At 48.8% G+C, this 21,961-nt stretch overlaps 9 protein-coding genes across 9 annotated transcripts; 3 read left to right on the forward strand and 6 right to left on the reverse strand.

Annotated features, from left to right (window-relative positions):
- Window positions 1–354: 354 nt before the first annotated feature.
- Window positions 355–3,343, reverse strand: EJ05DRAFT_475798 (uncharacterized protein). The gene is made up of 2 exons (XM_033743892.1): window positions 2,046–3,343; window positions 355–1,984 (listed from the first exon to the last, which is right to left on the reverse strand). Exons 1-2 carry the CDS (start codon window positions 3,003–3,005, stop codon window positions 560–562), a joined length of 2,385 nt encoding a protein of 794 aa, XP_033600944.1. The 5' UTR covers window positions 3,006–3,343; the 3' UTR covers window positions 355–559.
- Window positions 3,344–4,144: 801 nt separating this feature from the next.
- EJ05DRAFT_537855 (uncharacterized protein) lies at window positions 4,145–7,303 on the reverse strand (the record flags this gene model as incomplete). Its single annotated transcript, XM_033749412.1, has 3 exons — window positions 4,145–6,748; window positions 6,800–7,248; window positions 7,285–7,303. 3 exons carry the CDS (start codon window positions 7,301–7,303, stop codon window positions 4,145–4,147), a joined length of 3,072 nt encoding a protein of 1,023 aa, XP_033600945.1.
- Window positions 7,304–10,008: 2,705 nt separating this feature from the next.
- Window positions 10,009–10,557, reverse strand: EJ05DRAFT_475799 (uncharacterized protein). Its single transcript, XM_033743893.1, has one exon. It carries the CDS (start codon window positions 10,417–10,419, stop codon window positions 10,234–10,236), a length of 186 nt encoding a protein of 61 aa, XP_033600946.1. The 5' UTR covers window positions 10,420–10,557; the 3' UTR covers window positions 10,009–10,233.
- Window positions 10,558–10,759: 202 nt separating this feature from the next.
- Window positions 10,760–11,921, forward strand: EJ05DRAFT_464343 (UPF0005-domain-containing protein). The gene is made up of 3 exons (XM_033742743.1): window positions 10,760–10,948; window positions 11,011–11,081; window positions 11,131–11,921. The coding sequence occupies exons 1-3, from the start codon at window positions 10,784–10,786 to the stop codon at window positions 11,723–11,725; spliced, it is 831 nt and encodes a 276-aa protein (XP_033600947.1). The 5' UTR covers window positions 10,760–10,783; the 3' UTR covers window positions 11,726–11,921.
- A 3,945-nt stretch (window positions 11,922–15,866) lies between these two features.
- On the reverse strand, window positions 15,867–16,921 carry EJ05DRAFT_352773 (uncharacterized protein). The gene is made up of 2 exons (XM_033741021.1): window positions 16,785–16,921; window positions 15,867–16,729 (listed from the first exon to the last, which is right to left on the reverse strand). Exon 2 carries the CDS (start codon window positions 16,625–16,627, stop codon window positions 16,019–16,021), a length of 609 nt encoding a protein of 202 aa, XP_033600948.1. The 5' UTR covers window positions 16,628–16,729; window positions 16,785–16,921; the 3' UTR covers window positions 15,867–16,018.
- Window positions 16,922–16,947: 26 nt separating this feature from the next.
- EJ05DRAFT_475803 (uncharacterized protein) lies at window positions 16,948–18,285 on the forward strand. Its single transcript, XM_033743894.1, has 2 exons — window positions 16,948–17,092; window positions 17,188–18,285. The coding sequence occupies exon 2, from the start codon at window positions 17,213–17,215 to the stop codon at window positions 17,987–17,989; it is 777 nt and encodes a 258-aa protein (XP_033600949.1). The 5' UTR covers window positions 16,948–17,092; window positions 17,188–17,212; the 3' UTR covers window positions 17,990–18,285.
- On the reverse strand, window positions 18,222–19,040 carry EJ05DRAFT_510419 (uncharacterized protein). Its single transcript, XM_033748173.1, has 2 exons — window positions 18,752–19,040; window positions 18,222–18,622 (listed from the first exon to the last, which is right to left on the reverse strand). The coding sequence occupies exons 1-2, from the start codon at window positions 18,906–18,908 to the stop codon at window positions 18,441–18,443; spliced, it is 339 nt and encodes a 112-aa protein (XP_033600950.1). The 5' UTR covers window positions 18,909–19,040; the 3' UTR covers window positions 18,222–18,440.
- A 236-nt stretch (window positions 19,041–19,276) lies between these two features.
- EJ05DRAFT_475806 (uncharacterized protein) lies at window positions 19,277–20,480 on the reverse strand. Its single transcript, XM_033743895.1, has 3 exons — window positions 20,314–20,480; window positions 20,136–20,252; window positions 19,277–20,083 (listed from the first exon to the last, which is right to left on the reverse strand). The coding sequence occupies exons 1-3, from the start codon at window positions 20,400–20,402 to the stop codon at window positions 19,291–19,293; spliced, it is 999 nt and encodes a 332-aa protein (XP_033600951.1). The 5' UTR covers window positions 20,403–20,480; the 3' UTR covers window positions 19,277–19,290.
- A 187-nt stretch (window positions 20,481–20,667) lies between these two features.
- Window positions 20,668–21,960, forward strand: EJ05DRAFT_531616 (Orm1 type endoplasmic reticulum protein). The gene is made up of 4 exons (XM_033749039.1): window positions 20,668–20,837; window positions 20,901–21,226; window positions 21,307–21,665; window positions 21,746–21,960. Exons 2-4 carry the CDS (start codon window positions 21,091–21,093, stop codon window positions 21,794–21,796), a joined length of 546 nt encoding a protein of 181 aa, XP_033600952.1. The 5' UTR covers window positions 20,668–20,837; window positions 20,901–21,090; the 3' UTR covers window positions 21,797–21,960.
- The last annotated feature ends 1 nt before the right edge of the window (window position 21,961 follows it).

The following is a 21,961-nucleotide window of genomic DNA, read 5'->3' on the forward strand; positions in this document are numbered from 1 at the left end:
GGTTTATTACTATCACTATTACATGGATACACTTCACTCTGCCAACCTTCTCCTACACAGTCACAGTAACTTAATTACAGGGAATCGGCTCCCACAATCGTCGATCCACCCACAACTCAATCGTGCATCTCCATCTTCCCACATCACCGTCTCCATAACAAGACCGACTTATCCCACTTGGCACTCTTCCCGGACATCTACTGTCCAATCGGATTTCTTCCACGCCCGCATCTTCTCCTCCATCTCCATCTCGCCATCGTGAAATGCTCTGACCATCGGTGGTACTCGTTGACGCGACGCGGCCCGTGTTTCTGTCTGACTAATCACGCTATGTGAACTTAATACACTACAATTGTTGTCTATATCGAGCGGTATACTACATACTCTATCATAAGATTCAGTTTACTTGTTCGCAAGCTGTCACTGCTAATTATCTTATAGTCTGACGGCTTCATAGACATTGCCACTAACAATACTACTACCAGCGCCACGTCTAAGCATACATCGATGTTCGGGGAGATATCCTCAGTACTAAGCGCTCCCTCCTATAGGTCCAACTTCACAACCCAATATCTGCATCTACATCTACATCAAACCCGTTCCACGTCTCCGTCTGAAAGTCTTGCACTAAATGCTCCCACTCACCCCAATTCAACGGCGTCGTCGCCGGTCCAGACGACATATCCATATATCCTCCAGCATCACCACTACCACCAAATGATGGCGTGCTAATCGCCGCCGCATCGAGCCCAGTAAACACATCTGACGGTGTTGTCTCTATTGTGGCTGGTGTCTGCATGGTGGCTGGCGTTTGATAGAAATTGTTGCCGAGCTCGATCGATGTGTGCTGCTGCGCCATGTACGCGCTCGACGGATACTGCTCTGTAGTAGTCGAGCCAAAGAAGTCTGGATATGCTTCGACATGCGTCTCCGTAGCTACCTTTGACGGTGACTCTGCGCTCTTCGCCCTCGCTGCGTGTCGTCGTTGTGATCTCAAGTCGAGAATGTATCGTGGCGGGCCGTTACCACTTCCCACTATGGTATACGCATCACGCCCGTTTGCTGCTTCAAAGGCCGCCCATGCCTGCAATGTCAGACCGCCCACTGCAACATGCAGCGCCCGTTTTGTCTGTGCGATTATCTCGGGATGCAGACTGTATGACACTCCAATCGCCCTCCATGCCTTGTTGACATCTTCGCCGCTTGTTCGTTGTCGCAACTCGCCGAGCAGGTAGATGAACGGCTGCCATTGGAATTGTCGCACCACATGCCACCGGAACCTCTCAATGATCGGTGATTGCTGAATCAGCGTGTCATATTCCACAATCTGGATCGCAATAAGAAATTGCGTCTCCTCGCTCAGGCCTGCGCCGCGTGGCGACTCTTGCGGCCCTTCACCGTTCTGCCCGAGGCGGTGCGCACGAAGAAAGGTCATAAACCGCATCTTTGCCATGACCGAACGCACAACAGCAAACGCGAGGAAATGCACCGGAACTGACATGTCGGCATGGCGAAGGTACTTCCGCTCAAACATATCCTCGAGTTCATCAATCGAAAGCTGCTTCTCCTCTTTCGACACATTCGCTGACATGAGACTGACCCACGCACCATGGTATGCCGATGCAGGCGTCCGTTTCCTCAGCCAGTCGCCAATCTCATACCGCACGCGAGGAAATATCATCTCAGTCGGTCCCACGCTTTCAAGAGGCGGCTCTTGCATGTTCGGATTCAACGCAGTGTCTTCGATGTTGAGCGGCATGAGCGTGTCCCAGAGCAGAGTCGCCCCTCCACAGCCTGCCATTTCGCCTGCGCGCGCATCTTGTATCACCATCTCCCACCAAAGCCTTCGACGCAGTTCAGTCTGGAAAATGGAGAGTCCGAGCTTGCTTCCATCACGATGCAGTCCCATCCTCTGCCCGATGCGAACGGCTATGCCCGTCAATGCCCAGAAAGATTTGGGATCCCATTGGCCGTGCATCGCAAACTATGCCAGCTCGTCAGCCTCGTCATGCGCCATCGTATCTGCATCATGAAGCCATACTTACTAAGAAGATTTGGAACGCTTGCAGCGTCACGAGTTCCGAGGTCCGCAAAAGGCCTGCATTGGCCAAAGCCTGCTGCACTGCGAACCGATATCTCGTCTGAAGTACTGATTTAGGCTCGCCGGTCATATACTCGCACTCTTCATTCGACAATGACACGATAGCAGCAAAGTATACCACAAACATCAGTGCCTCTGTACTTTTCGTTAGATTGATCAGGTTAGACGTAGCTTCTAGGATAGTTTGTTGAGCGGTAGGCACATGAAGGACCTTGACCATAGGATTCACGTTTTCTAAGAATTTCTGCCATAGCTGAAATATCACCACCGGCGACGGATGCAATGCCGTCAAGCTGATCGCTTGTCGTCGATGCCGTAATAACCAGTCTGATGCGTCGGGCGAAACACTTCCAGGTGTATCAAAAGGCAGATCATCGCTCTCCGACTCCGTTGATTCTTCGAGAATCTCCTTTGAGTACTCCTGACCTACATCTGCGTACAGCTGATTGGCGAGATATCGAGTATTGTCTTTGTCCCCAATCACCATACCGTACTCCAGACCAGGAGAATCCAAGTCCGTATCGGGTGTTTTCTCGCCCGCCAAAGTGACATTTCCCAGGCGTGCGGTCGCAGTGCCCGAGTCTCCCTGTTCGGAGCTTTGCTGCTCATCGCCATCAAGACGCACCCCAAGTCTCGTCAATAGCTCTTCATACCGTTTCAGCTTCAACACCAGGTCTGTCTCCGGCGGCTTCTCGCCTCTTTTCCGGCGGCGCGGCGGTGCAGGCGCTATATATACGCATTCAACCCGAGCCTTTGTACAATTCGTGCAGCCACCTACGAGACGATCGCAACGGACCTTGCGCCGCGAGCAGAGCACGCACGCGTACGGCTTCACAGACGTTGGCCCCGAAGGCCTCCTGCCATCATCTGTCGGGGCAGCCGTCTGTCGATCCCGTGCTGACATCTCGAGGATATAGATACGTCTTAATCCACTGTGTGGAAGGTCTGAATAGAGAGGCTCCTGTCAAGCACATGCAGATTGCAGAGAGCGCATGGCGGTTTGAGAGTCCGCTGGTCCGGTTCGGTGCTAGACACCTAGATTGAAACCTTCTGCTAGGGCTTGAGAGCTGATTGTAGCCAGCTACATGGTTACGACGGCGATACGAGGGCGGTAGAGAGCATAGTCATCGCTCTAGCGTGCCCAGCTGTGTATAAGCCGCTCGCTAATCGTAGATACCGTAGCATACTAGGTGAAGGATTCGACCGTTTGATGAGGGGCCATTGTTGGTCCGTTGGTTGGTGTTGGCTCCTAATTTGGTGCTTGTGCGCCTTGATCCATGGATCTGGATCCACGTGTCCGTATCAGGTAAAGGCAAGGCGTGGCCGGACGCACAGTCGGGTCAGGGTAGAAGAAACTGCTAATATTTAGCCTAATCTTTGCAACAGACATGCATATTGCGATGATGCACGACATGCGAATATGTGCAAGTACATGTTTGAAACATGTGTATGCACGTACTTCCGAGGTGCTGACTGACGATTCGTACAAAGGACAAATTTGCCATGCTACATCTAATCCCAATACCTCCTCCTGTAAGGCATCTCGGATCTATCATCATCTCTACGCCAGAACGATCTAACAAAGGACACTAAGCATGGCTGCCAATTGAAGATGATATATCAAACTCTTTAGATGGCCATCACATGCACTACTACCTTACAGACGATCACTCCTCGATGACCATGACCAAGTTGACATTGCTCAGGCACGAGGATGCACATGTACAGACATGACTGTGCTATGTTGACAGTTTATTCTGATTTCATATTCCCCATCGATTCCTCGCCCCGCGAGAAATAGCCCTCACAGTGTACGAGGCAGGCATGTCGACAGTGTCAGCAACCGTTATGAAATACCTAGGTGTATTGATGCCATGGCGGCGAAAAGGGGTATAGTGTAACTAAATGAAGTTCTAGAGTACAAATCAAAGAAAACGAAAACTAAAAGTCACCCATACGAACAGACAGGGTCAACCGCGACAAGCACATCGTTGTCACATGCCATCAATTCATCAAAGATCATCTCCAACGAGCCAGTCTCCCTCAAAGATGCCCGAAACTCTTGCCATCAAAGGTGCCTTCATCGCGCTTCACTTCATACTCCGGCATCTCACTTGCCTTAAGGTGCTGTGGCAGAATGTCGCGGCAGGTAATTGCAAATCGCCGAATGCCTTTGTTTTCTACGCTGTGTTCATAGTACTCTTGAATAGCTTCGCCGTGCATGATGACGATATCACCATGGTTGAGGCAAAGCTTGATGATAGGCTTCGCGTTGGGTATCTTCTCTTTGGTCAAACCAAGCTCTTCCGGAATCTCTGCCAAGCGATCTTGCACCACTTTACTGACAGCAGGCGTCTTGCGCGGGTTTTTCGATGCCGACGCAGGTGGAGGGTTCTCTTTGACAAGTCGCTCGAGCTCGGCATTTATAGCAAGGCGTTCTTCGTATTTAAAACAGCCTGGGATGGGAGCCATCGTTTGGTAGCGTCCGACTTCGCTCTTAAGCCCGCTGTAGTGCTTATACTTCATCCGAAGTGTCATGGAGCCAGGCGAGCCGAGTGACAGTGTGGCGATGGATGGTCCCAGACCGGTTTCTCCGTCGTCATGGTACGATATGTGCGAGCCTTCGAAGTAGCCAAGTACTAGAGATTCATTAAAGTCATTGTGATCTGCTTCTGGGAAGGCTTGCTTCATAGCCCAATTTAGCAGTGTACGAGAGTTCCGGACGGCGGTCGGTGCAGCATCAAACGATAAGTTTGTCGCCTTGCCATCGAATTTGTATGGCATGCCATAGTTGACCGAGAACTGTGCGCAGAGAGTTCCTCCTTTCTGCAATCCTTTGCTCAGTGTGCGGCGTTCTAGAACCAAAGCTTTATGTTGCATCTCATCGAACATATGGTCAGCACCGGCATCCATGGCATTTGCAGCTGTGTTTGCTTTGAAGTGTGCAATCTGCCCACCATCAGTACCAGGAATTGTCAAGATACTGACTTCATAGTTGCCAATCGTCCGTGTCTTCTGGAGTACGGCACTATTTATCTTGTTCGGGAACACGATTTGGCTGGTTGACAAGCTTTTAGCATTCAAGATCGTGGTCCTCAAACTGTATGTGAGCCCACAGCCATCGTTGTGGCATTCCCAGGTTGTCCACTTAATTCGGGAGTTACACATACCACAGCGCGGACAAACGAATCCCTTCCAGGCATCCTTAGATGTATCCCTTCCGGACATGTCACCTTCCTCAATCGTCATCAACGCTGGGCGTAGAGGAGGAAGAGCCTTACTGCTGGTGTCCCAAGCGGTGTACTGGTGCAAGAAACGTTTGTCATAGACCAGCTCACTCTCGTTGGGCTCGGCACCATTGGGCAATCTCCAGAAATTGGCACAAACAGCTTGAAGGCACATCCACCCCTGAACGTAGATCCGCAAGCTTAGATCTCCGCACATTGGACATTTCTTTTTTACAGCGGGTCCGTCGCCTCCCAGTCTGCTCTGTGATTGTCCTTTTGTACCCCACCATGATTCAGCGAGGGGATCGAAGACCTCGAATCGGTATCTCCAAATGACGAGGCCATCACTCTTCTCAGTCCACGCATGGGTGGGCTTGAAATATCCCAGTACATTGTAGTTATGAGGAAGTGATGCAGGCGCCTTTTTTGCATTGATACCAAGGGTGATCACGACGGCAATCTGCGCTCTGATATTGTGCTCGACAGCTTTAACACGGCAATCCCGGGGACGGTCTGCTGTTAAGACCATTTCGCCAGAATTCTTGTCGGGCTTTAAGCCACCTCCAGCTCGGGAGATGATGACGGCATCATCAATATAATCCCTTACGTGGTCATTACCGTCGAACATGAAGCCAAAAGCTGTCCCTTTAGAAGTGTATGTACCACCTTGATGGGCTCGAAAGTATGGAACGGCTGAACAGAGATCTTGCCTTCCATTGGCCCAGACAGGTGGTGAGCCTCTTGGTTCGGGCTTTGCTTGAGGAATTGTGACAGATGATGCGGGCACTAGGCGTTTTGAACCTCTCTTCTTCGCAGGAGGTTTCTCCTTTGATGGCTTCGATTTCTTCTGCCGCTGCTTTGATCCCATTGCACAGTCAGAATCTACGTCTCCGTAGAAATCGCTGTCACTAATTACAGACCAGTCTAGAGCTATTGGTGTACCGTGAGCTTGTGAACTGACAATTGTCTTGGTGGTCTTCGGAATCTCTTTCTTCCAGATAGAAGCTTGCTTTTTGGACCCAACAAATTTCGTAGACGCTTTGCGTTTTCTCTTCTGTTGAACTGGTGTTTTCTCCACCACAATTTCGAGATCGCTTGGAACGTTGTCACTTAGGCCTGATGGCCATGGCGACAGGGACGAGCTCATCGCCCGGGACCTCTGTTGAACCGATGTTTTCTTCACCTCGATTTCAAGATCGCTGGGGACATTGTCACTCAAATCCGATGGCCATGGCGAAAGGGGCGGACTCATCACTTGAGACCTATCTATAACAGGGCTCATCACTTGAGACCTATCTATGACAGGGCTCATCACTTGAGACCTATCTATAACAGGCTCTTTCGTCATATTCTCCTTTCGTTTCGCAGATCTAAGGATGCTCTTGTTGATAGCTGGTACGAATTCAAGAGAAGTGTTTTGCTGGGTAGAATTAGATCCATTCGACGACAAGGATGAGAGGAGAAGACTTACTAGCGGTTCATCAAGCTGAGAAGTACTGGCAACGAGGTCTTGTGCTACTGAGGATTGCCGAATCGTTTCATCGGCAGTGAAATTGAGGTTCTCTGCAAGAGGGTCTTGCCCGAGAGCGGGCTTTCCAGGTTGCTCTCCATTCTCTCCGTGTTCCATTAGTATAAGAGACGTGGATATAGTGGCTGAGTTTGGGTTCCTGCAAAAACTAGAGCTAAAGACACTGCTCTGCGGCGTTGAATCTGATGATGACGTGGCACTTTGTGTGGCTCGAGAGTTGTCAGATACCGCCGGAGCCTTGTTTCTTGTTGCAGTTAAAGGAGTGGAGTAAGAAGCACAAGACTTTGTCGCTACTCTCCCAGAACGACGAAACTGTGGACCGCTTTCCAAAAGCTTCGTATCATGCGAATTATCTGGTATTTCATGGTATGCTATCAGAATCTCTCGTCTTTCTGTGGGTGTAAAATTGCTCAACGATAGTAACATACGGATATTTTGTTCAGTCATTTTTGCTAAGGAGAAGTTGGCATGACTGTGCAGAATTGAATATTTGAGAGGAAATGATGGAGAGTTTGACGTTTGTCTAAGTGCAAGGAAAAGAAGATCTTGAACAGCAGGTAGATTGATCAGGTTTCTGACGCTCGAACGTGGAAGATAGCGTTCAAAGGTCGCAGAAATGTGTAGAAACTCAAAGTGGAGATCACCAGATGAGAGACAGAACCCAAAGGCAAGGTCGGTGTGCGGCTTGGAAATTTCCGCGCCTCTGTTTCAACCTGAGAGGCGTGAAGCAGTCGGCAAAACTCGGACTCGGGCGAGTAACACAACACGGAATTCTGTTATTTCGATTGAAGCCGTCAAACGCCTCCTTCGACTAGACTTGTGCGGTAGAGACAGCTGTGAAGCATTGAACAACAGGTCTGACACAAGCAAGGTTGCAAGCGAGAAAAGGCTGAGAGCATCGCTTGAGGTATCGCCAAAACGACCTAATTCATTAGTCCATGAAACCGTGAGCTTCGTTTGGGGTTGTCAAAGATAGCTTAGGTAGATGAAGCTCAATGGATCCGGATTTACGGACGCTTCTTGCCGATCACTTGGACCCTTGTTAGCCATTCCTTCACTGATCACGCAAAGTCGCCCAAATCACTTTCCATCACCTTTACTATCGTGATTATATATACAATAGATCACCAGTTCTTGTTTCCTCTACACTACTACGAGTCTAATGACTCTCCAAGATACCCTATCCCTTCGTTCTATAGCGCGCAACTTCGCTTGGGAGACCTGAAGCACACTGAGAAGCAATTGAGCCATGTTTGGCTCTCAGGGTTTAATTCTACTGGCTTTGGGATATGTAGCTGCCAGTAATGGTATACGTAATGGTTCCAAGTTGTTCCAGACGCACCCATACTAGAACAGGCCCCGATCTATGTTCGAACGTCGTCAACGGTGTGGGACCTGGACCAGCTGCAACGTCAACACTCAGCTAACTCATCTCATTGAGCTGGTCTCTCACTTCACCGGCAAGTGATCAGACTCCTTACATGGGGCTTGAGCGTCTATTGAGAGCTCGGTTCCCGCCTCGTTTTTCCGATGCTGACACAATTATCATGATAACTGTCCCAGTTATCACGTCTTCACGCTCTTTCAGGGAATGTAGCAATGAAGGATGAGTCTTTTCAGCCTTCTGCTAACCCGAATGGTCACAAAATTGTACTTGCCTTCTGTAGAGTACTGCATATTCTCCAACTTCTGGGTGCTCATAATGACACGTCGCTGTCATATATGAGCAAGAGATTCGTCAACTTTAATCCTAGCGGGTCATTAAACAATCCCTCTACTTCTTACGAGTACCATTAATACCTTAAACTTTCTAGAAGCTCCAATTTCCTCTCCAAGGACCTTGTCAGCAAAGTTAGGCTATGCTGTCACTGCTCCGTTTGCTAAGGTCTTGATGTTTCACAAGAAAAGATCATAGGGCATAGCTGCCTAGGCTATCCCTTGATCATAGACCTGGTGAAGGCGCCTTTGCAGGTCCTATAGTAGTCTAGTCTCGATGTACAATAACAAGTGAGTTTTCACCGACTAACTAGCGATTCGATGGGCTACCGTGATCATTCAATCCTCACCAGAGACCGACCTTCATACTTAGGTTTGTATATGTTCATGGTATTTCTGTATTAGAGAGTGTTCTGGTTCAGGTCTTTCATGACTTATCTATGTGCTCAATCCTCCCTCCTTCGAGGTGGAGCTACATAGATCTTTTTGAACAGGAACTGTACTATTTTGGTAAGGTTTTGCGTGTGTTTAATCATTTCATTCACAATTGCAGCCTTGGACAAGATGCTGGTGGGTGCGCTTCACTTCTCTTGTGGAGGACGACAACTGATCTCACAATCTTATAGATACACCAGAAAGATAGGTTGTATCCAGCCCCAATTGTGTCTATGCTGCACTGCTTCACTAGACGAGTGTACTCAACCACATGGTCGTCAGTCTGAAGCGGCCTGGAGGTTGACGGCGATCAGTCTGACACGGCTATATTGTCAGAAATTCTCAAGATTTTTACCTCTTGGTTTAGAATCCTATGCAACTTGTGTTAAGATACTGATATGAGATCTCAGGAACGTCGAAATGGAGGACAGGGCCCAAAAATCAGATAATGTGGCATAGATTTCATGATGGTAAGAGCGATTGCTGTCAGGTTTTGAGAAACTCAGGGCTGACAAATATAGCTATCATTGATTATCACAAGCATCGCAAGCATCACAACGACAAACATAACAAAGGCCTGATCAAACAGATTGAGCAAGCGAATACGAGTCCTGCAGATGCAATGAGCTTCCTAGGAGACATTGCGGTTGGACTTCACGGCTAAATGGAATCACAACAAGCTTCGTACATTGTCATTCGTGGAGCACACTGCCAACCTCCCTATGAGACAGATTCCGTACTCTCGGATACACTTATACAATCCGTCACGAATCAGTTTGAAACAGACATACCCAAGTATGAATATAACAATTTAGTACAACATATTGTAAAGAAAATAGTCAGATCGGGGCTTCTGATCAAGTAGGATGATGACAACGTACTGGATGGTGGTACCACAAGCTCCATGCGGGTCCTATCAGACAACTCAGAACGCGCTGGTGCGAAGGGCCTTGAGCAAATTGGAGAGTACAGAGGATGTCAATCAGGTTATGGAGACATTGGAATGAATATGGTCACAGAAATAACACGAAAGAAGTAATTTTGATTTGTATACGCAGGGGAGGGTAGCCTGAGGAGCAGAATCAACAGATGAAGTCGTACATAGAGAATTGATGAGTTGATCGAAGCAAAACGTTGTTACTTGGAATGGAAGCACATTTTGACATCCTGTGTCGTGTTAATTAATACATGGAACATTTTGAGTGTACAATTTCCCCGGCAATGACTCAATACTGTGACCGGTGACGGGCGAAGAGGGATATATCTAAAATCATGAACCAGGAGACGAACACAGATGAAACTGTTTCTGCCTGGTCGAGCGCGATCAGAAGTTTAAGGACGAAATGAACAGCCGATGCTATAGCAAACGGCAAAATGTCAATCGCATTGATAACATCCATGAAAGAAGTCATGTCAACATTCTCTGAGTCCTACTATCGATCTCGATGACAAAGTACAACAGTCGATCATCCAATGGCGACAAGTAAGCTAGAACTAGCCACGATAAGGGATGCTTGTAGGCGAAAAAATACGTATAGCACTGATTATTGGTCACAGATGCAGTACTCTCTCTCGCTGATACTCGGAGAAAGGTCTAGTCAAAGCAAAGTTGCGGCCTCAGGCAATTTCTCGCACGTGTCGTTCAGCGCGCTACCACGTGAAGGTGGCGCAGACGTCACCCGCGTTCGAGACAATGACAGCTATACACTCCTCCCTTCTACCTCAGTCTTGTCGATTTTTGCATCCTTCCTACACCCACTCTGTCACGACATCACAATGGCCGGTCCAAAGTATCAAAACGTCCCACAGCGCGACTCGTTCGACAACCCGCAGTACTCGCAAGCCCCGCCTTCGTATGAGCAGGCAGAGACCTCCACCAACGAGGCCCTCCTCGGAGGCGCTCCTCGTGGGGAGGATGACAACCTTCCCGACGACTTCAAGGTCAGTACAACATGCTGTCTCGAGCTCTCGTCTAGTATGCGAACGCTAACGGATCGACACAGTTCGGCGGCGTCGTCAGCGAAGCAACGCTCGATATCCGCATGCAATTTGTTCGCAAAGTCTATGCCATTCTGTAAGCCTTAGCAGTCTTTCACTTCAGAGCGTGTCTCACGAAATTATAGCACCGTCCAGCTTCTCGCTACCGTCGCCCTGAGTGCCGTGTCTTTTGTCAGCCCTACATACAAAAACTGGATCCAGAGTAATCAATGGATGATGTGGCTATCGCTCTTCGGAGCTATTGGCTTTATGCTGCTCACATTCTGGAAACGGAAGTCATACCCAACGAACTTGCTGTTCCTCGGAGGATTTACGGCCCTCGAGGCATACTCGATCTCCGTCATTACGTCCTTTTACGATGCCAAGATCGTTCTCGAAGCCTTAATCTTCACGGTCGCGATATTTGTCGCTTTGACGCTGTTCGCCTGCCAAACCAAATACGACTTTACCAACTGGATGCCTTACCTGTTCGGCGGCCTCTGGGTTTTGATCATCTTTGGTTTCATGGCCGCATTTTTCCCGTACAACTCCAAGGTCGAGCTTGGCTACGGAGTTATTGCAGCTTTGATCTTCAGTGGATACATACTCGTCGACACCCAACTCATCATGCGTCATTATCACGTCGAAGAGGAAATTGCGGCTGCCATCTCTCTTTACCTGGATATCATCAATCTTTTCCTTGCTATTCTGCGCATTCTCAATAGCCAGAACAATAACTGATTCTAGCCGGGCTTTTCATCTTACGAGAGGGATGAATGGTAAGCATGGTACGTATCGCGGGTTGGCAACGAAGGTCGAATTGGCTGGATCGCTCTGGAGAATCCCAGTGCGTTGAATCTTATGTACCTGTTTCCTTCGAACCTTGATTAGCGTTGTAATGCGATATCTGCTCTCTGCTATTATTCTTGTTCAAATGCACACAAAACGCTTCACGAAAACAGTAGAACATGACAAATTGAAGAATCATTGGATCGTCTGACTATACGAAAGGGCAAAAGTACTCCTCAGCCCACGTGCACCTCCCATAAATTCATGTACTTGTGACAATGCAGCTGATATGTTGACGTTGTTAATATAAGAGCTACTACAGAAATCATAAATGCAAAGAGATCATCACTCGAGCCCATCGTACGCCAGCAAGACTCGCTTCCACTTATAGTTATTACCAGTAATGTAACATGATTTAGTACGAAATTAAGTTGCTTTACATAGGCAATGTTGACCTACCACTGCTGTAAGCCAAAGCAGCCTTGATTCCAAGGCTACTGGCGCGGGTACGATGACAGGTAGGAGAATGCCTCCACTGACACTTGATCACTGTCAAAATACCTTCATTCGCCATAAATGCACTGACATCACTAGATAATCCTGCAGCTTTTCATTAAATAACCAAAGCCACGAAGCCGCGCTGAGACAAAGCTCGTCGTTCGTGACTGGCGTGAGGGAAGGGAACAGGGCTTGACCCCTATTCTTGACCATATATCACGCTAGACAGAATACACTGATAGAGAGTAGGACAAAAGGTTGTAATCTAAGTTGTGTTTGACCTTCAACAGTACTGAAGAGGCTGCATCCCATTTTGGTGATATGGTAGAAAGTACGCTTAAGAAATGGTCAAGTATTATGAGCTCTTGACACAGTACTTAGGCGATGTGTTCTGACACTTTCTTGGAGAGATAGAAGAGCGAGCCCGGATTGTGAGGTGCTCTATAGGTTCAAAGGGTGACTGGAAAGCTGATACAGTCTCACAGAAACTATAGTCTGGTCAAATTGGCTGGATACTTGGCCGTTGAACTGGAAAAGTGGTTGATTGGAGTCGTGCTCCCGTGTATCATAGCAGGGAGGTGATGGCGAAGATCATGGGTTCGATAAAGCTGAATATAACTTCGTCTCAGGTTTCAAGAGATCGAAGCTTCGATCAAGAGACAGATTCTGGGCAATGCTTGATGCTTGGGAAGCATGAAAAGATATCGCGCGGCCAAGACAAGGGGCTCGTGATATTCATCCGGACCCTGATTGTACTCTGATCAGCACAAGTTATCGGGCTATTTTTCTCAGACACTGATAACTGCTGCCTGCTACATGACTTACACATGCTCAGGCTTATTTCAATCGAAGCGCGCAGATCCTACATGCGCAATTCCTTAGTTCTGTGGTTCTAATAGCAAGGGCGAGCGGATGTTGAATAAAAGCATCATTCCAAACTGAGTACCATCTTGGGCGTATTGTTGTGTAATATTTCTCCATAGTTTCTCAGTAAGGTGAAATTTCTCGAAGCTACATGTCTTGATTCCTACAGATTTTGAAGTTACCTCTGTCGCAATCGCCCGAGACCATCATCTTTATGTCTGACGACATGACGTAACATCAATTTCGATTATCATTGCTCCATTCATAGTTTCTGGTGGGAGATAGCCTGTGGATTTTGTATTTACCTAGAAGGAGGAGGTCCAAGTCTACAAGATAAGGCTGTATGACATGAAGGCTGTTAATAATTACTATTTGCCATCCCTACAGGGGCTAATACTAACTAATGATCAATATTGAACACGATAAGCTTGCCAATGCATTATGGAGTTTATGAGCGCTCAGTACAGGTCGTAAGATGTATTCTTATGTTCATCGAGTCCATGTTCTAATTTTCATTCCTGGAGTTCTTCAGAGCTGTCTCCAGTACTAGGTTCACTCCGTGTGACACTCGTTTGTCCAGCATATTATTGAAACTACAACCCATCCTCTTACGAGATAATGGAAGCATGATGAAGCTCAGGACCTCTCGGTACACATGTTTGATAGCTGGTATATAGGGACAGATACGTCTCATTGCCGAGTCAAATTTTCCGTCACCTTATAGCCGTCAGGGTCATGACATTCAAGATAGAAAGCGAATTCAGTAAACTACAGATCTCTTTCCGCAACCATCACTTATTGTAACAGGCCAAGCTCAACGTTCGTGTGTGTCAGTTGTTCCAACGCTGGGTCGATCTTCAAGCATGACTTTGCATACTCGTCAAGATCTCATGAGAACGTAATGTTAGCCAAACGTCATGCCACAAATTGGCCTATATTAGCGACTCAAAACAGCACTGGATTCCTCCATGGTAATCCTCCATGGTAATTTTTCAATCACAACGGCAGAGATGACATACACTAGATTGAGATATATCAGTGCCGCTCTGGTATCGACAGGACGAGATATAGAAACTTGAGCCGGGTAACTGGCTTATGAGTATTGTATTCGAAAGCCCTCGTATTGGAGGAAATTTATGCTTTTCCAAGGTTTGATGTATCTCAACATCAACTCCAGTGGACTTTGATGATGTTGTGTAGCACTACCTAATACAATATATCTGCGGGAAATTTGAAGCTTCCTGCTTTGCAAAGCAATTAAGCTGACCACTTTCATCTTCGATCGGAAGCCGTATTCCGGCGACTCCATAATCGTCTGCCTCCCCCAAGTAGCTATAAATAATCTCGAGCACCCCCACCGGTCCATTGATCCCAGGAAGAATGATTTCCTCATAGCACTCGATTCCAGTACCTATGAATCTCCTGGCTTTATTCTCGGAACTCAGAGTAAAGTAATCTCTATCTCTCGGGAAATGGTAGCCCTGTCCCTTCTTCGGTAATCTTCACTGGCTCCACCTTCATTGGTTCGTCGGAGCTGAAGCTCAGTTAGTCGATAGCGCTATGGTCGTGGATAGACTGGACTGTGCTGAAATCCACTTACCAATCCCTTTTCTTATAGGCAAGCACTGTATCATTGCCCTCAGCGACGGTAGTGCGTGCTACTGCAGCAAGAAGCACAGTGAGGGATAAGATGTACATCATCTCTTCGTAAATTGCTATTTGATACTAGTGTACTCTGTCGATCTTATGTCAGAATTATCCGCTAGTTGTTATTTGTGGCCAAAGATGTGGTAGCGATGTCTAGCATGATTTTAGGAGGCAATCACCGCCATTTCCTCCTTATACATTACTGTTATGATCTCATACTAGGCAGTACTTGTTCAGTGATGCGAGGAACAAAGCACTGCGTTGTTCCCAGTGTTTGAAAGCTCACAGAGTCAACAAAGAAGTTCAGCTGAGCGTTTGTTGTGCCTTGGGCTCGGCATGTCATCATCATAATGCATAGTCTCATTGTTCACTTCTGGTCACAAAGCTTATGTATAGTAGAAGCTACCTTTGTCAGGGACCCGGATCCACCTGTAACAGTGCTGTCAGCACGAGTGTCTTCTCAAGATAAAGCAGTGTGAGAGTCTGATTGGGGTAAACTTGCACGAATTTCTCATGTTCAAGTCACCATTGACCCCAATATATAAAACGTCTCCTGACACAGTAACATGGTCCTTGCATGCATGAATTGGCGAGCTTTCGGAAAATTATTCTCCGATTTCCCTGTTGATTAGTCCTGGGCCTCCGCTTCTATTGCACGCAAAAAAGAACTTGGGGATCGTTACGACTACCTAAGCTAAGACTGGTAAGGAATGTATCATATTGTCCCTAGTAAAATCGCTTATAGATTGTACACTCGCTCTTCTTGGCCAATACATGATGACAACACATTGAACAGAGCGAACCGCCTATTTTAAGGCGGTGTGTTTCAACGAAGTCGCGTTTAGGATTAGAATCTCCGAATGAGACTGTGAAGGTGACGTTAGGTTCCCTTCGACTGTATCCATACATAGACATCTCAGCCATAGAGGACATTAACGGGAAGGTCGTATTAGATCAAGCTGTCACACGACTGCTCATGTGCGACCTGTCTCAAGTAATGATATACTGACGACGGCTTGAAAGTATCAGGGTGACGCAAACGGCATTCAATATGAGCGGCTAGAAGTACATAAAAGCACGATCTTACTGATTCTTTGCTGCGCCTCTCATCACTCTTCTTACGCTGATTCTCCAATTTCTGACTTCTGACTTCTGACTTAACATCACTTTGGAAGACAAGTACACGAAGTACTTGATCGACTGGAATCACACACACATACGGAGGGGAACACTCACCTAATACCCCTTACATACGGACCAAAGATCAACAACATGCGCCTCAGTACAGTTGTCGCAGCTCTGGCTATCGCTCTTGTAGGAGCTGCTGAAAACCCCTTTGGTTATCATATTATCGAATATGATGACGACAAATGGTAAGATTCTTACCTCTATTGATAAGTACAAACGTACGACTAACACGCACCGATGGACAGCGAAGGAAAACTCATCAGTGTCAGCAGCGGGGTCGATGAAGTGATGCTTGATAGCCGCACCAAGTACTTTCGAGTGCGAACAAATGGTCCTGGATGGTGGATCGGTCACCCCTACAGCTGCGACTGCAAGGACTGTCTGTGGCAGTATCCTCACGTGGAGCGATACATGTCGGAAGCAGAGGCGAAGAGACAAGGTTTCGCCGACGCTCGTACATTCAACCGAGAGAAACAAGGTGCGGACACCTGTTTCACAAGACAAAATGCCATCTGGAATAAGGATGTTCAGTGTCTGCGACTTGGTGGCACCTAGCGACTCCAATAGCCAGGTGTCCATGGGCATACGTGGAGGCTTTGTTGATGGCGTAAGCGTTTTAAGGTCCTGTACTTGATTTTGGGACGACAATTTCTTCATCTTGTCTTCGACGAGGATTTTCGAGGCATAGAGGTTTCCATCTGATCATTGAGATGATTTCTTTTGTGGCAATGCCACATCCCGATGTATGGAGGTGGTCAACTAGCACGTGTGAATTCTACATAGGGATCAATCAAATTTGCAATCACGTTCGTACCTTTCGCGTGCGTTAACATATTGAACAATCCGGCATAATGGTATTGAAGAAAAGGACATCAGGGTAGGTTTGCGGTCAATCGATGTCATGGCAATGCCAAGACCACGACGCTTGGACCGCAGCGACGTGTGACTTCCGGCAACCAACTGCCACTTCTGAGTCTCTGACATTCTGTCCTCCCAGTCCTTCACGGATACACATACCGCTCTGCGAGAAGGCACACGCGCCTTGTCGAGTACCTTGTGCCTCTAATAATATTGTCCGCCCTCTCCTCACACTCATTAACAGCACCAGCGAGACTCGAGAAGGTAAGCGTCAGAAATATGCTCCGCAGGGTCCACTCTCTCCACCCCACTGTATAATTCTGCCTCTACAAAACGGGACGATCTAACACAACAACTAGGAACACACACACTCATTTTGCTACTATGGACTCGATGCGATCCCTCAACACTTCGTTGCCTTCGACAACATCACCGAAAAAACACAACCAACCTCCAGAACAACTTCTCCAAGCGTTCAGGGCTGCCGCACTTTCGGTCACAAATCTGTACAAAACTGCCGCTTCGGATCAGGCAGCAGCACATGAAGCCGGCTATCAAGACGCGGTCGAAGATCTCATAGCTTTCCTGGACAAAGAAAACCTAGGATCGGGAAGTACAGATGGTTCTAGGATAAGACAGTGGGCTACGGAACGCCTCGCTGGTTCCGCACCCCCTCAGAATAACAGCGAGAGCGATGAAGAGACGGAAGTAGAGAAACGAGCCCGTAGCTCTTCCCCAGTTCTGGAACGCAAGTCTGTTCAAGAGACGCAACAGACGCCTACAGCGCCGACGCCCATAGAGCGTCATGACTCGGCGCCCCCAGTATCGCCGGACGAGACAAGTCGATCGATACCCTCTGGGGAGTTTACTTTCCGATCAAGCCACCCTTTTCCAAGCACGAATGACGTTGATATGGAAACCACCGATAATAGCCAAAGCTCTACCACACAAGTACCCGCCATGCGACTCGAAATCCACCCACGAGGATCAAGAAACCCTCCCCGACATGGTAGTCGGAACCGCAACGCGAACTCTGCAAACCTGGGACATGGTGCCGGGATGAAAAGACGGCATCAACTCGAAGAGTTCTTCGACATTGGCAACTTCGGCAACGGCAAAGACCGATTTGGTGGCGGGGGCAAGAAAGGGCGCTTCTCATGAATGACATGTACGACTGATCCATGATGTTCTCGAATACCTGCATCGACAAAGGCGTTTATCACGGACCTCGGTCCACGATCGGAGACAGTTTTGAGACTTAGCAATGATGGGCTGCATGGCGCGGGGCCCTTTGACGATTTGTTTGCATTCGATCGGTATGAATAAACGCAGAGGACACGATATTGCGGCGGAGCAAAGGCGATGTCACGACATAGAATTATACCCTAGTTGAGCTTCATCCCGCATTTCTGTGCATAGCGGGTCTTGATACATATACAAATACAAATACATACGATGACCTCCCGACTGACTTCCTGGCTGGTCTTTTCCATGCTGTCCTCCCACTACCGCATATATACAATCCCACCACCCAGCCTTATTCTCCTATCCTCTTATCCTCCCCCCAACCTTCCTTCCTCATTTCCCCCATCCCCGATCCCATATCCCAAAATCACATTACCCACCGATACAGCCCCATCCCCACCAACATTGCCGAAATCCCCGTAATCCCACTCCGCCGCGCATGCACCCCAAACCGCGACGCACTCTTCGCTATCCGCCGCTCGTTCTCCGTTATCTGCCGCTGTCCTTCGTAGTATGTGTATGCGCCCAGTCCGACGAATGCGGCTGCGCCTGTGAGTGTGGGTGTGCTTGTGTCAGTTTTTGTTTCTTTCTTCGTTTTGGGGGAGGGAAGAGGAGTGAAGAGGAGGGGGAGAAGGATGGGATGGGATGGGATGGGAGGAAGGTTAGGAAGTTACACACCCATTACTCGGCATGGCATGCAGTCGTAGTCTGGCGGGAGGTCTGTGGCGGAGGCTTTTGGCGAGGGGACTTGTTCGAGGGGAGGGTAGGCTCTGTAGGGGTTGTATTTTGGTTTTTCGGGGGGTGGTGTTGTTTGGGAGGGGTCGGAGGAGGACATTGTTGAGGATAAGGTGTGCGTGGACTTGGGCTGGAGCTTTCGGGGCGGTTTTATTGGTGGTGGTGGTGGTGGTGGTGGTGGTGGTGTCTACGTTGTGCGTGCGAAGATGTTTTGTGAATTTGGGATTTTGGTATGGTGTTTTGGATAATAATTATGATATGGAAGGTGAGGCTGGAAAGGTGGAGGTATCAAGGATTCGCGTGCGGGATGAGAACTGCGCTACGAGCTATCAGACGGGAGCAAGGTTGTGGATGAGCAATCTTGAGATTGTAACTTGCTTACGGCGCATAGGCGTGAGCATCTAGATTCAAATATACAAGTGAGGTATGCCAAAGCTAATGTAACAATTGCGAGTCCAGCGCAGCATCTGCGCGAACATCTATCACGACCCAGAGTTTCTGGCCTTCTTGCGACTGCTCGTACTCTCTCGATCAGCAGGATCTCTCTTCCTCTTGCCTCCCTTCCCTCCCTTTGGAGGCTTGTAGGCAGCATCATCGTCTCCACCCTTGCTTTTTCGACCGCCTCGACCTGTGACAACAGGAGCCTCGATGAAGGCAGTTTCCTCATCGACATCTTCCTCCGGCTTCACTGAGCCCTTGGCCTCGCTCTTGCGCTTCCCGCGGGCAGCGCCCGTCGCTCGTGGTGCTGACTTCTCCGACGCGACTTCGTTGTCGGGCTTTGGGTCTTGGAGGAAGACCTGCGGCTGGTAGCGGCGCAGCCAGTTGTATGCACTATCAGGATTGGAAACGCTTACTTCCTTTTCCGACGGGATGGGGACTTTCGACACCATATGTATTGGACGTCCCCCTCTTTCGGACGATGACGACGGGTCGGCGAGAACAGAATCAAGCGCCATGAGATGCTCTTCCTCATGCGCAGGCGTCATGTAGCCTGGCAGTTCGTCTCCAAGCAGGTCCTCGGGCAGGTGCTCAGCGGGGTAATGCGTATGCGGTGTGTGTTCGAGCAGGTAGCTAAGGGATTTTGGCTTCAGTCGATCGGGTGCATCGCCGTTTGTTGTGCCGTTGCGCGATTTGCCTCTGCTCGCGTTGGGATCTTGTTCTGTCTCGAGTGAAGGCACGACTGATGCACTGGGCGAGGGAGAGCGAATATCGTAGTTGAAGTGTTGAGGCAGGCGTTTCTCTTCGTTGATGTCGAGGAGGAGTTCTTGGAGCTCACTGGTGGTGGTCAATAAATACCCTCTCCAAGTCCAGGACAGATGTAGCATACTCTATTTGCTCCTGTAGTCGACGCGCAAGGGCCATAGAACGGTGTTCTTCGCGAATGAGTTCATTGCTGGATTGCATTTCGTTCTTGAACATCCATCGTATCTTCTGGTATTTCCTTCTGCGAAGGGTCAGACCGGCACACTCTCGACACTCTCGACACTCTCTTGAAGCTTGCTTACCGTAGGGATTTCTGTGACTTGTTCGGATCCTGGGGTACTGACGGCGCGTTTGCAGGTGTCGCCGATAGAGATTCCTGGGCGGATGCCATTGTGGACAAGAAGTGCAGAGGAAAGGTGCGAGTTGCTGTAGATGGCGTGGACGAGGCTCCGTGTTCGAACAATGCCCTGAGCTGGACAGAGAGAGGCAGGGGAAGTTGCGGCGCGACGGAAACTAAATTCTTGGATGCCTCAGGCCGCAATAAACGGTATCTATCGTCGGCAGGCCTGGAACTTCGCCCGATGCGCGTCAATCAGCTGCTTTGAGAACGACGGGCAGCTTTTGTTGGCTCTCCGGCTTGTCTCGTGTCTCGTGGCCCAACTGTGTGTGACTTTATTCTTCTTGTGTTCCACAATTACCATCTTCTACATCAGCTTCATCAATCGACCTTCTTCTTGACGCTCGTTATTCCCTTCTCCATTTCCCCCCCTCTCTCCCTCTCTCTCTCCGCGGGCTGTTCGGAATCTGTCCACGCGGCATAAATAAGGTGAGTTCACTACGGGCCCTGAGTCACTACAGTTCACTTTGTCTGACGTACGTCTGCTCTCAGGTCATCGAAATATTCTCGCTGTTCACTCGACGTCTTGCCGCGCTACCGATCTCTCTACTTCTCCCGTCGTCACCCTCCGTCACGTATATTATATTTACTGGGCTGACCCTCACGGCCTTTCTACGCTCAACATCTCCCCCCCCGAACCACACCCATATATCACAACGATCACCCCACCTACAATCTCAAGATGCCTCTTGAACCAAGTGCTGTCAGAAGAAGACGCTCAAGTAGCCTGATCTACACGGAGCCAGCAGAGTCATTCGAGCAGCTGACCGACCAGTCCGCGCTCCCGAACCTCAATTCCCAATGGGTGAATGCCAAAGGTAGGCAGACTCATAAAAAAAACTAGTAGTGTACAAATCCAGCACAACAGAGCAAAAAGCATACTGACAAGGATATCTAGGCGCCTGGGTCATCCACTTTGTGCTCATCTTCGTGCTCAAGATCGTGTTCGACATCATGCCGTGGATCTCGCAGGAGACGTCCTGGACGATGACAAACATCACGTACATGTGCGGCTCGTACCTCATGTTCCACTACGTGCGCGGCGTGCCCTTTGACTTCAACGCCGGCGCCTACGACAACCTCAACATGTGGGAGCAGATCGACAATGGCGAGCAGTACACCCCCGCCAAGAAGTTCCTCCTCAGCGTCCCCATCATTCTCTTCCTCATCAGCACCCACTACACCCACTACGACCTCTCGTACTTTGTCATCAATCTCGTCGCCACTCTGACCGTCGTCATACCCAAGCTTCCGCAGGTGAGCCGCCCTTGCGTCCCTCCCCCCCGGCCCTTCACTCATGTAGAAATGCCTTTGCTAACTCAAACCCCGAATCATAGTTCCACCGCCTGCGCATAGGCCTCTTCACAGATCCACCAGAGGATCGCTGATTGTTCTCACGTCAGGTTTTGGTATCTGTTGGGCGTTGGGTCACTGTACATTTAGTCGCTACACTACACTGCACACACACACACACACACACACACACACACACACACACACACACACACACACACACACACACACACACACACACACACACACACACACACACA

The sequence above is a fragment of the Pseudovirgaria hyperparasitica genome (assembly GCF_010093815.1).
Source record: "Pseudovirgaria hyperparasitica strain CBS 121739 unplaced genomic scaffold EJ05scaffold_7, whole genome shotgun sequence".
Classification (NCBI taxonomy): Eukaryota; Fungi; Ascomycota; class Dothideomycetes; order Acrospermales; family Acrospermaceae; genus Pseudovirgaria; species Pseudovirgaria hyperparasitica.

Excerpts from the sequence above, each read along its gene's own strand:
- EJ05DRAFT_352773 (XM_033741021.1), bottom strand. The coding sequence starts at position 16,627 with ATGAAGAAATTGTCGTCCCAAAATCAAGTACAGGACCTTAAAACGCTT.
- EJ05DRAFT_475799 (XM_033743893.1), bottom strand. The coding sequence starts at position 10,419 with ATGACTTCTTTCATGGATGTTATCAATGCGATTGACATTTTGCCGTTT.
- EJ05DRAFT_531616 (XM_033749039.1), top strand. The coding sequence starts at position 21,091 with ATGCCTCTTGAACCAAGTGCTGTCAGAAGAAGACGCTCAAGTAGCCTG. Across the intron at positions 21,227-21,306 it reads CCAATGGGTGAATGCCAAAG|GCGCCTGGGTCATCCACTTT; the intron begins GTAGGCAGACTC and ends AAGGATATCTAG. Across the intron at positions 21,666-21,745 it reads TCATACCCAAGCTTCCGCAG|TTCCACCGCCTGCGCATAGG; the intron begins GTGAGCCGCCCT and ends CCCGAATCATAG.
- EJ05DRAFT_510419 (XM_033748173.1), bottom strand. The coding sequence starts at position 18,908 with ATGTCCTCCTCCGACCCCTCCCAAACAACACCACCCCCCGAAAAACCA. Across the intron at positions 18,623-18,751 it reads CATGCCATGCCGAGTAATGG|GCGCAGCCGCATTCGTCGGA; the intron begins GTGTGTAACTTC and ends CCACACTCACAG.
- EJ05DRAFT_475806 (XM_033743895.1), bottom strand. The coding sequence starts at position 20,402 with ATGGCATCCGCCCAGGAATCTCTATCGGCGACACCTGCAAACGCGCCG. Across the intron at positions 20,253-20,313 it reads AAGTCACAGAAATCCCTACG|AAGGAAATACCAGAAGATAC; the intron begins GTAAGCAAGCTT and ends GACCCTTCGCAG. Across the intron at positions 20,084-20,135 it reads CGACTACAGGAGCAAATAGA|TGAGCTCCAAGAACTCCTCC; the intron begins GTATGCTACATC and ends GACCACCACCAG.
- EJ05DRAFT_475798 (XM_033743892.1), bottom strand. The coding sequence starts at position 3,005 with ATGTCAGCACGGGATCGACAGACGGCTGCCCCGACAGATGATGGCAGG. Across the intron at positions 1,985-2,045 it reads AAGCGTTCCAAATCTTCTTA|TTTGCGATGCACGGCCAATG; the intron begins GTAAGTATGGCT and ends GAGCTGGCATAG.
- EJ05DRAFT_475803 (XM_033743894.1), top strand. The coding sequence starts at position 17,213 with ATGGACTCGATGCGATCCCTCAACACTTCGTTGCCTTCGACAACATCA.
- EJ05DRAFT_464343 (XM_033742743.1), top strand. The coding sequence starts at position 10,784 with ATGGCCGGTCCAAAGTATCAAAACGTCCCACAGCGCGACTCGTTCGAC. Across the intron at positions 10,949-11,010 it reads ACCTTCCCGACGACTTCAAG|TTCGGCGGCGTCGTCAGCGA; the intron begins GTCAGTACAACA and ends GGATCGACACAG. Across the intron at positions 11,082-11,130 it reads CGCAAAGTCTATGCCATTCT|CACCGTCCAGCTTCTCGCTA; the intron begins GTAAGCCTTAGC and ends ACGAAATTATAG.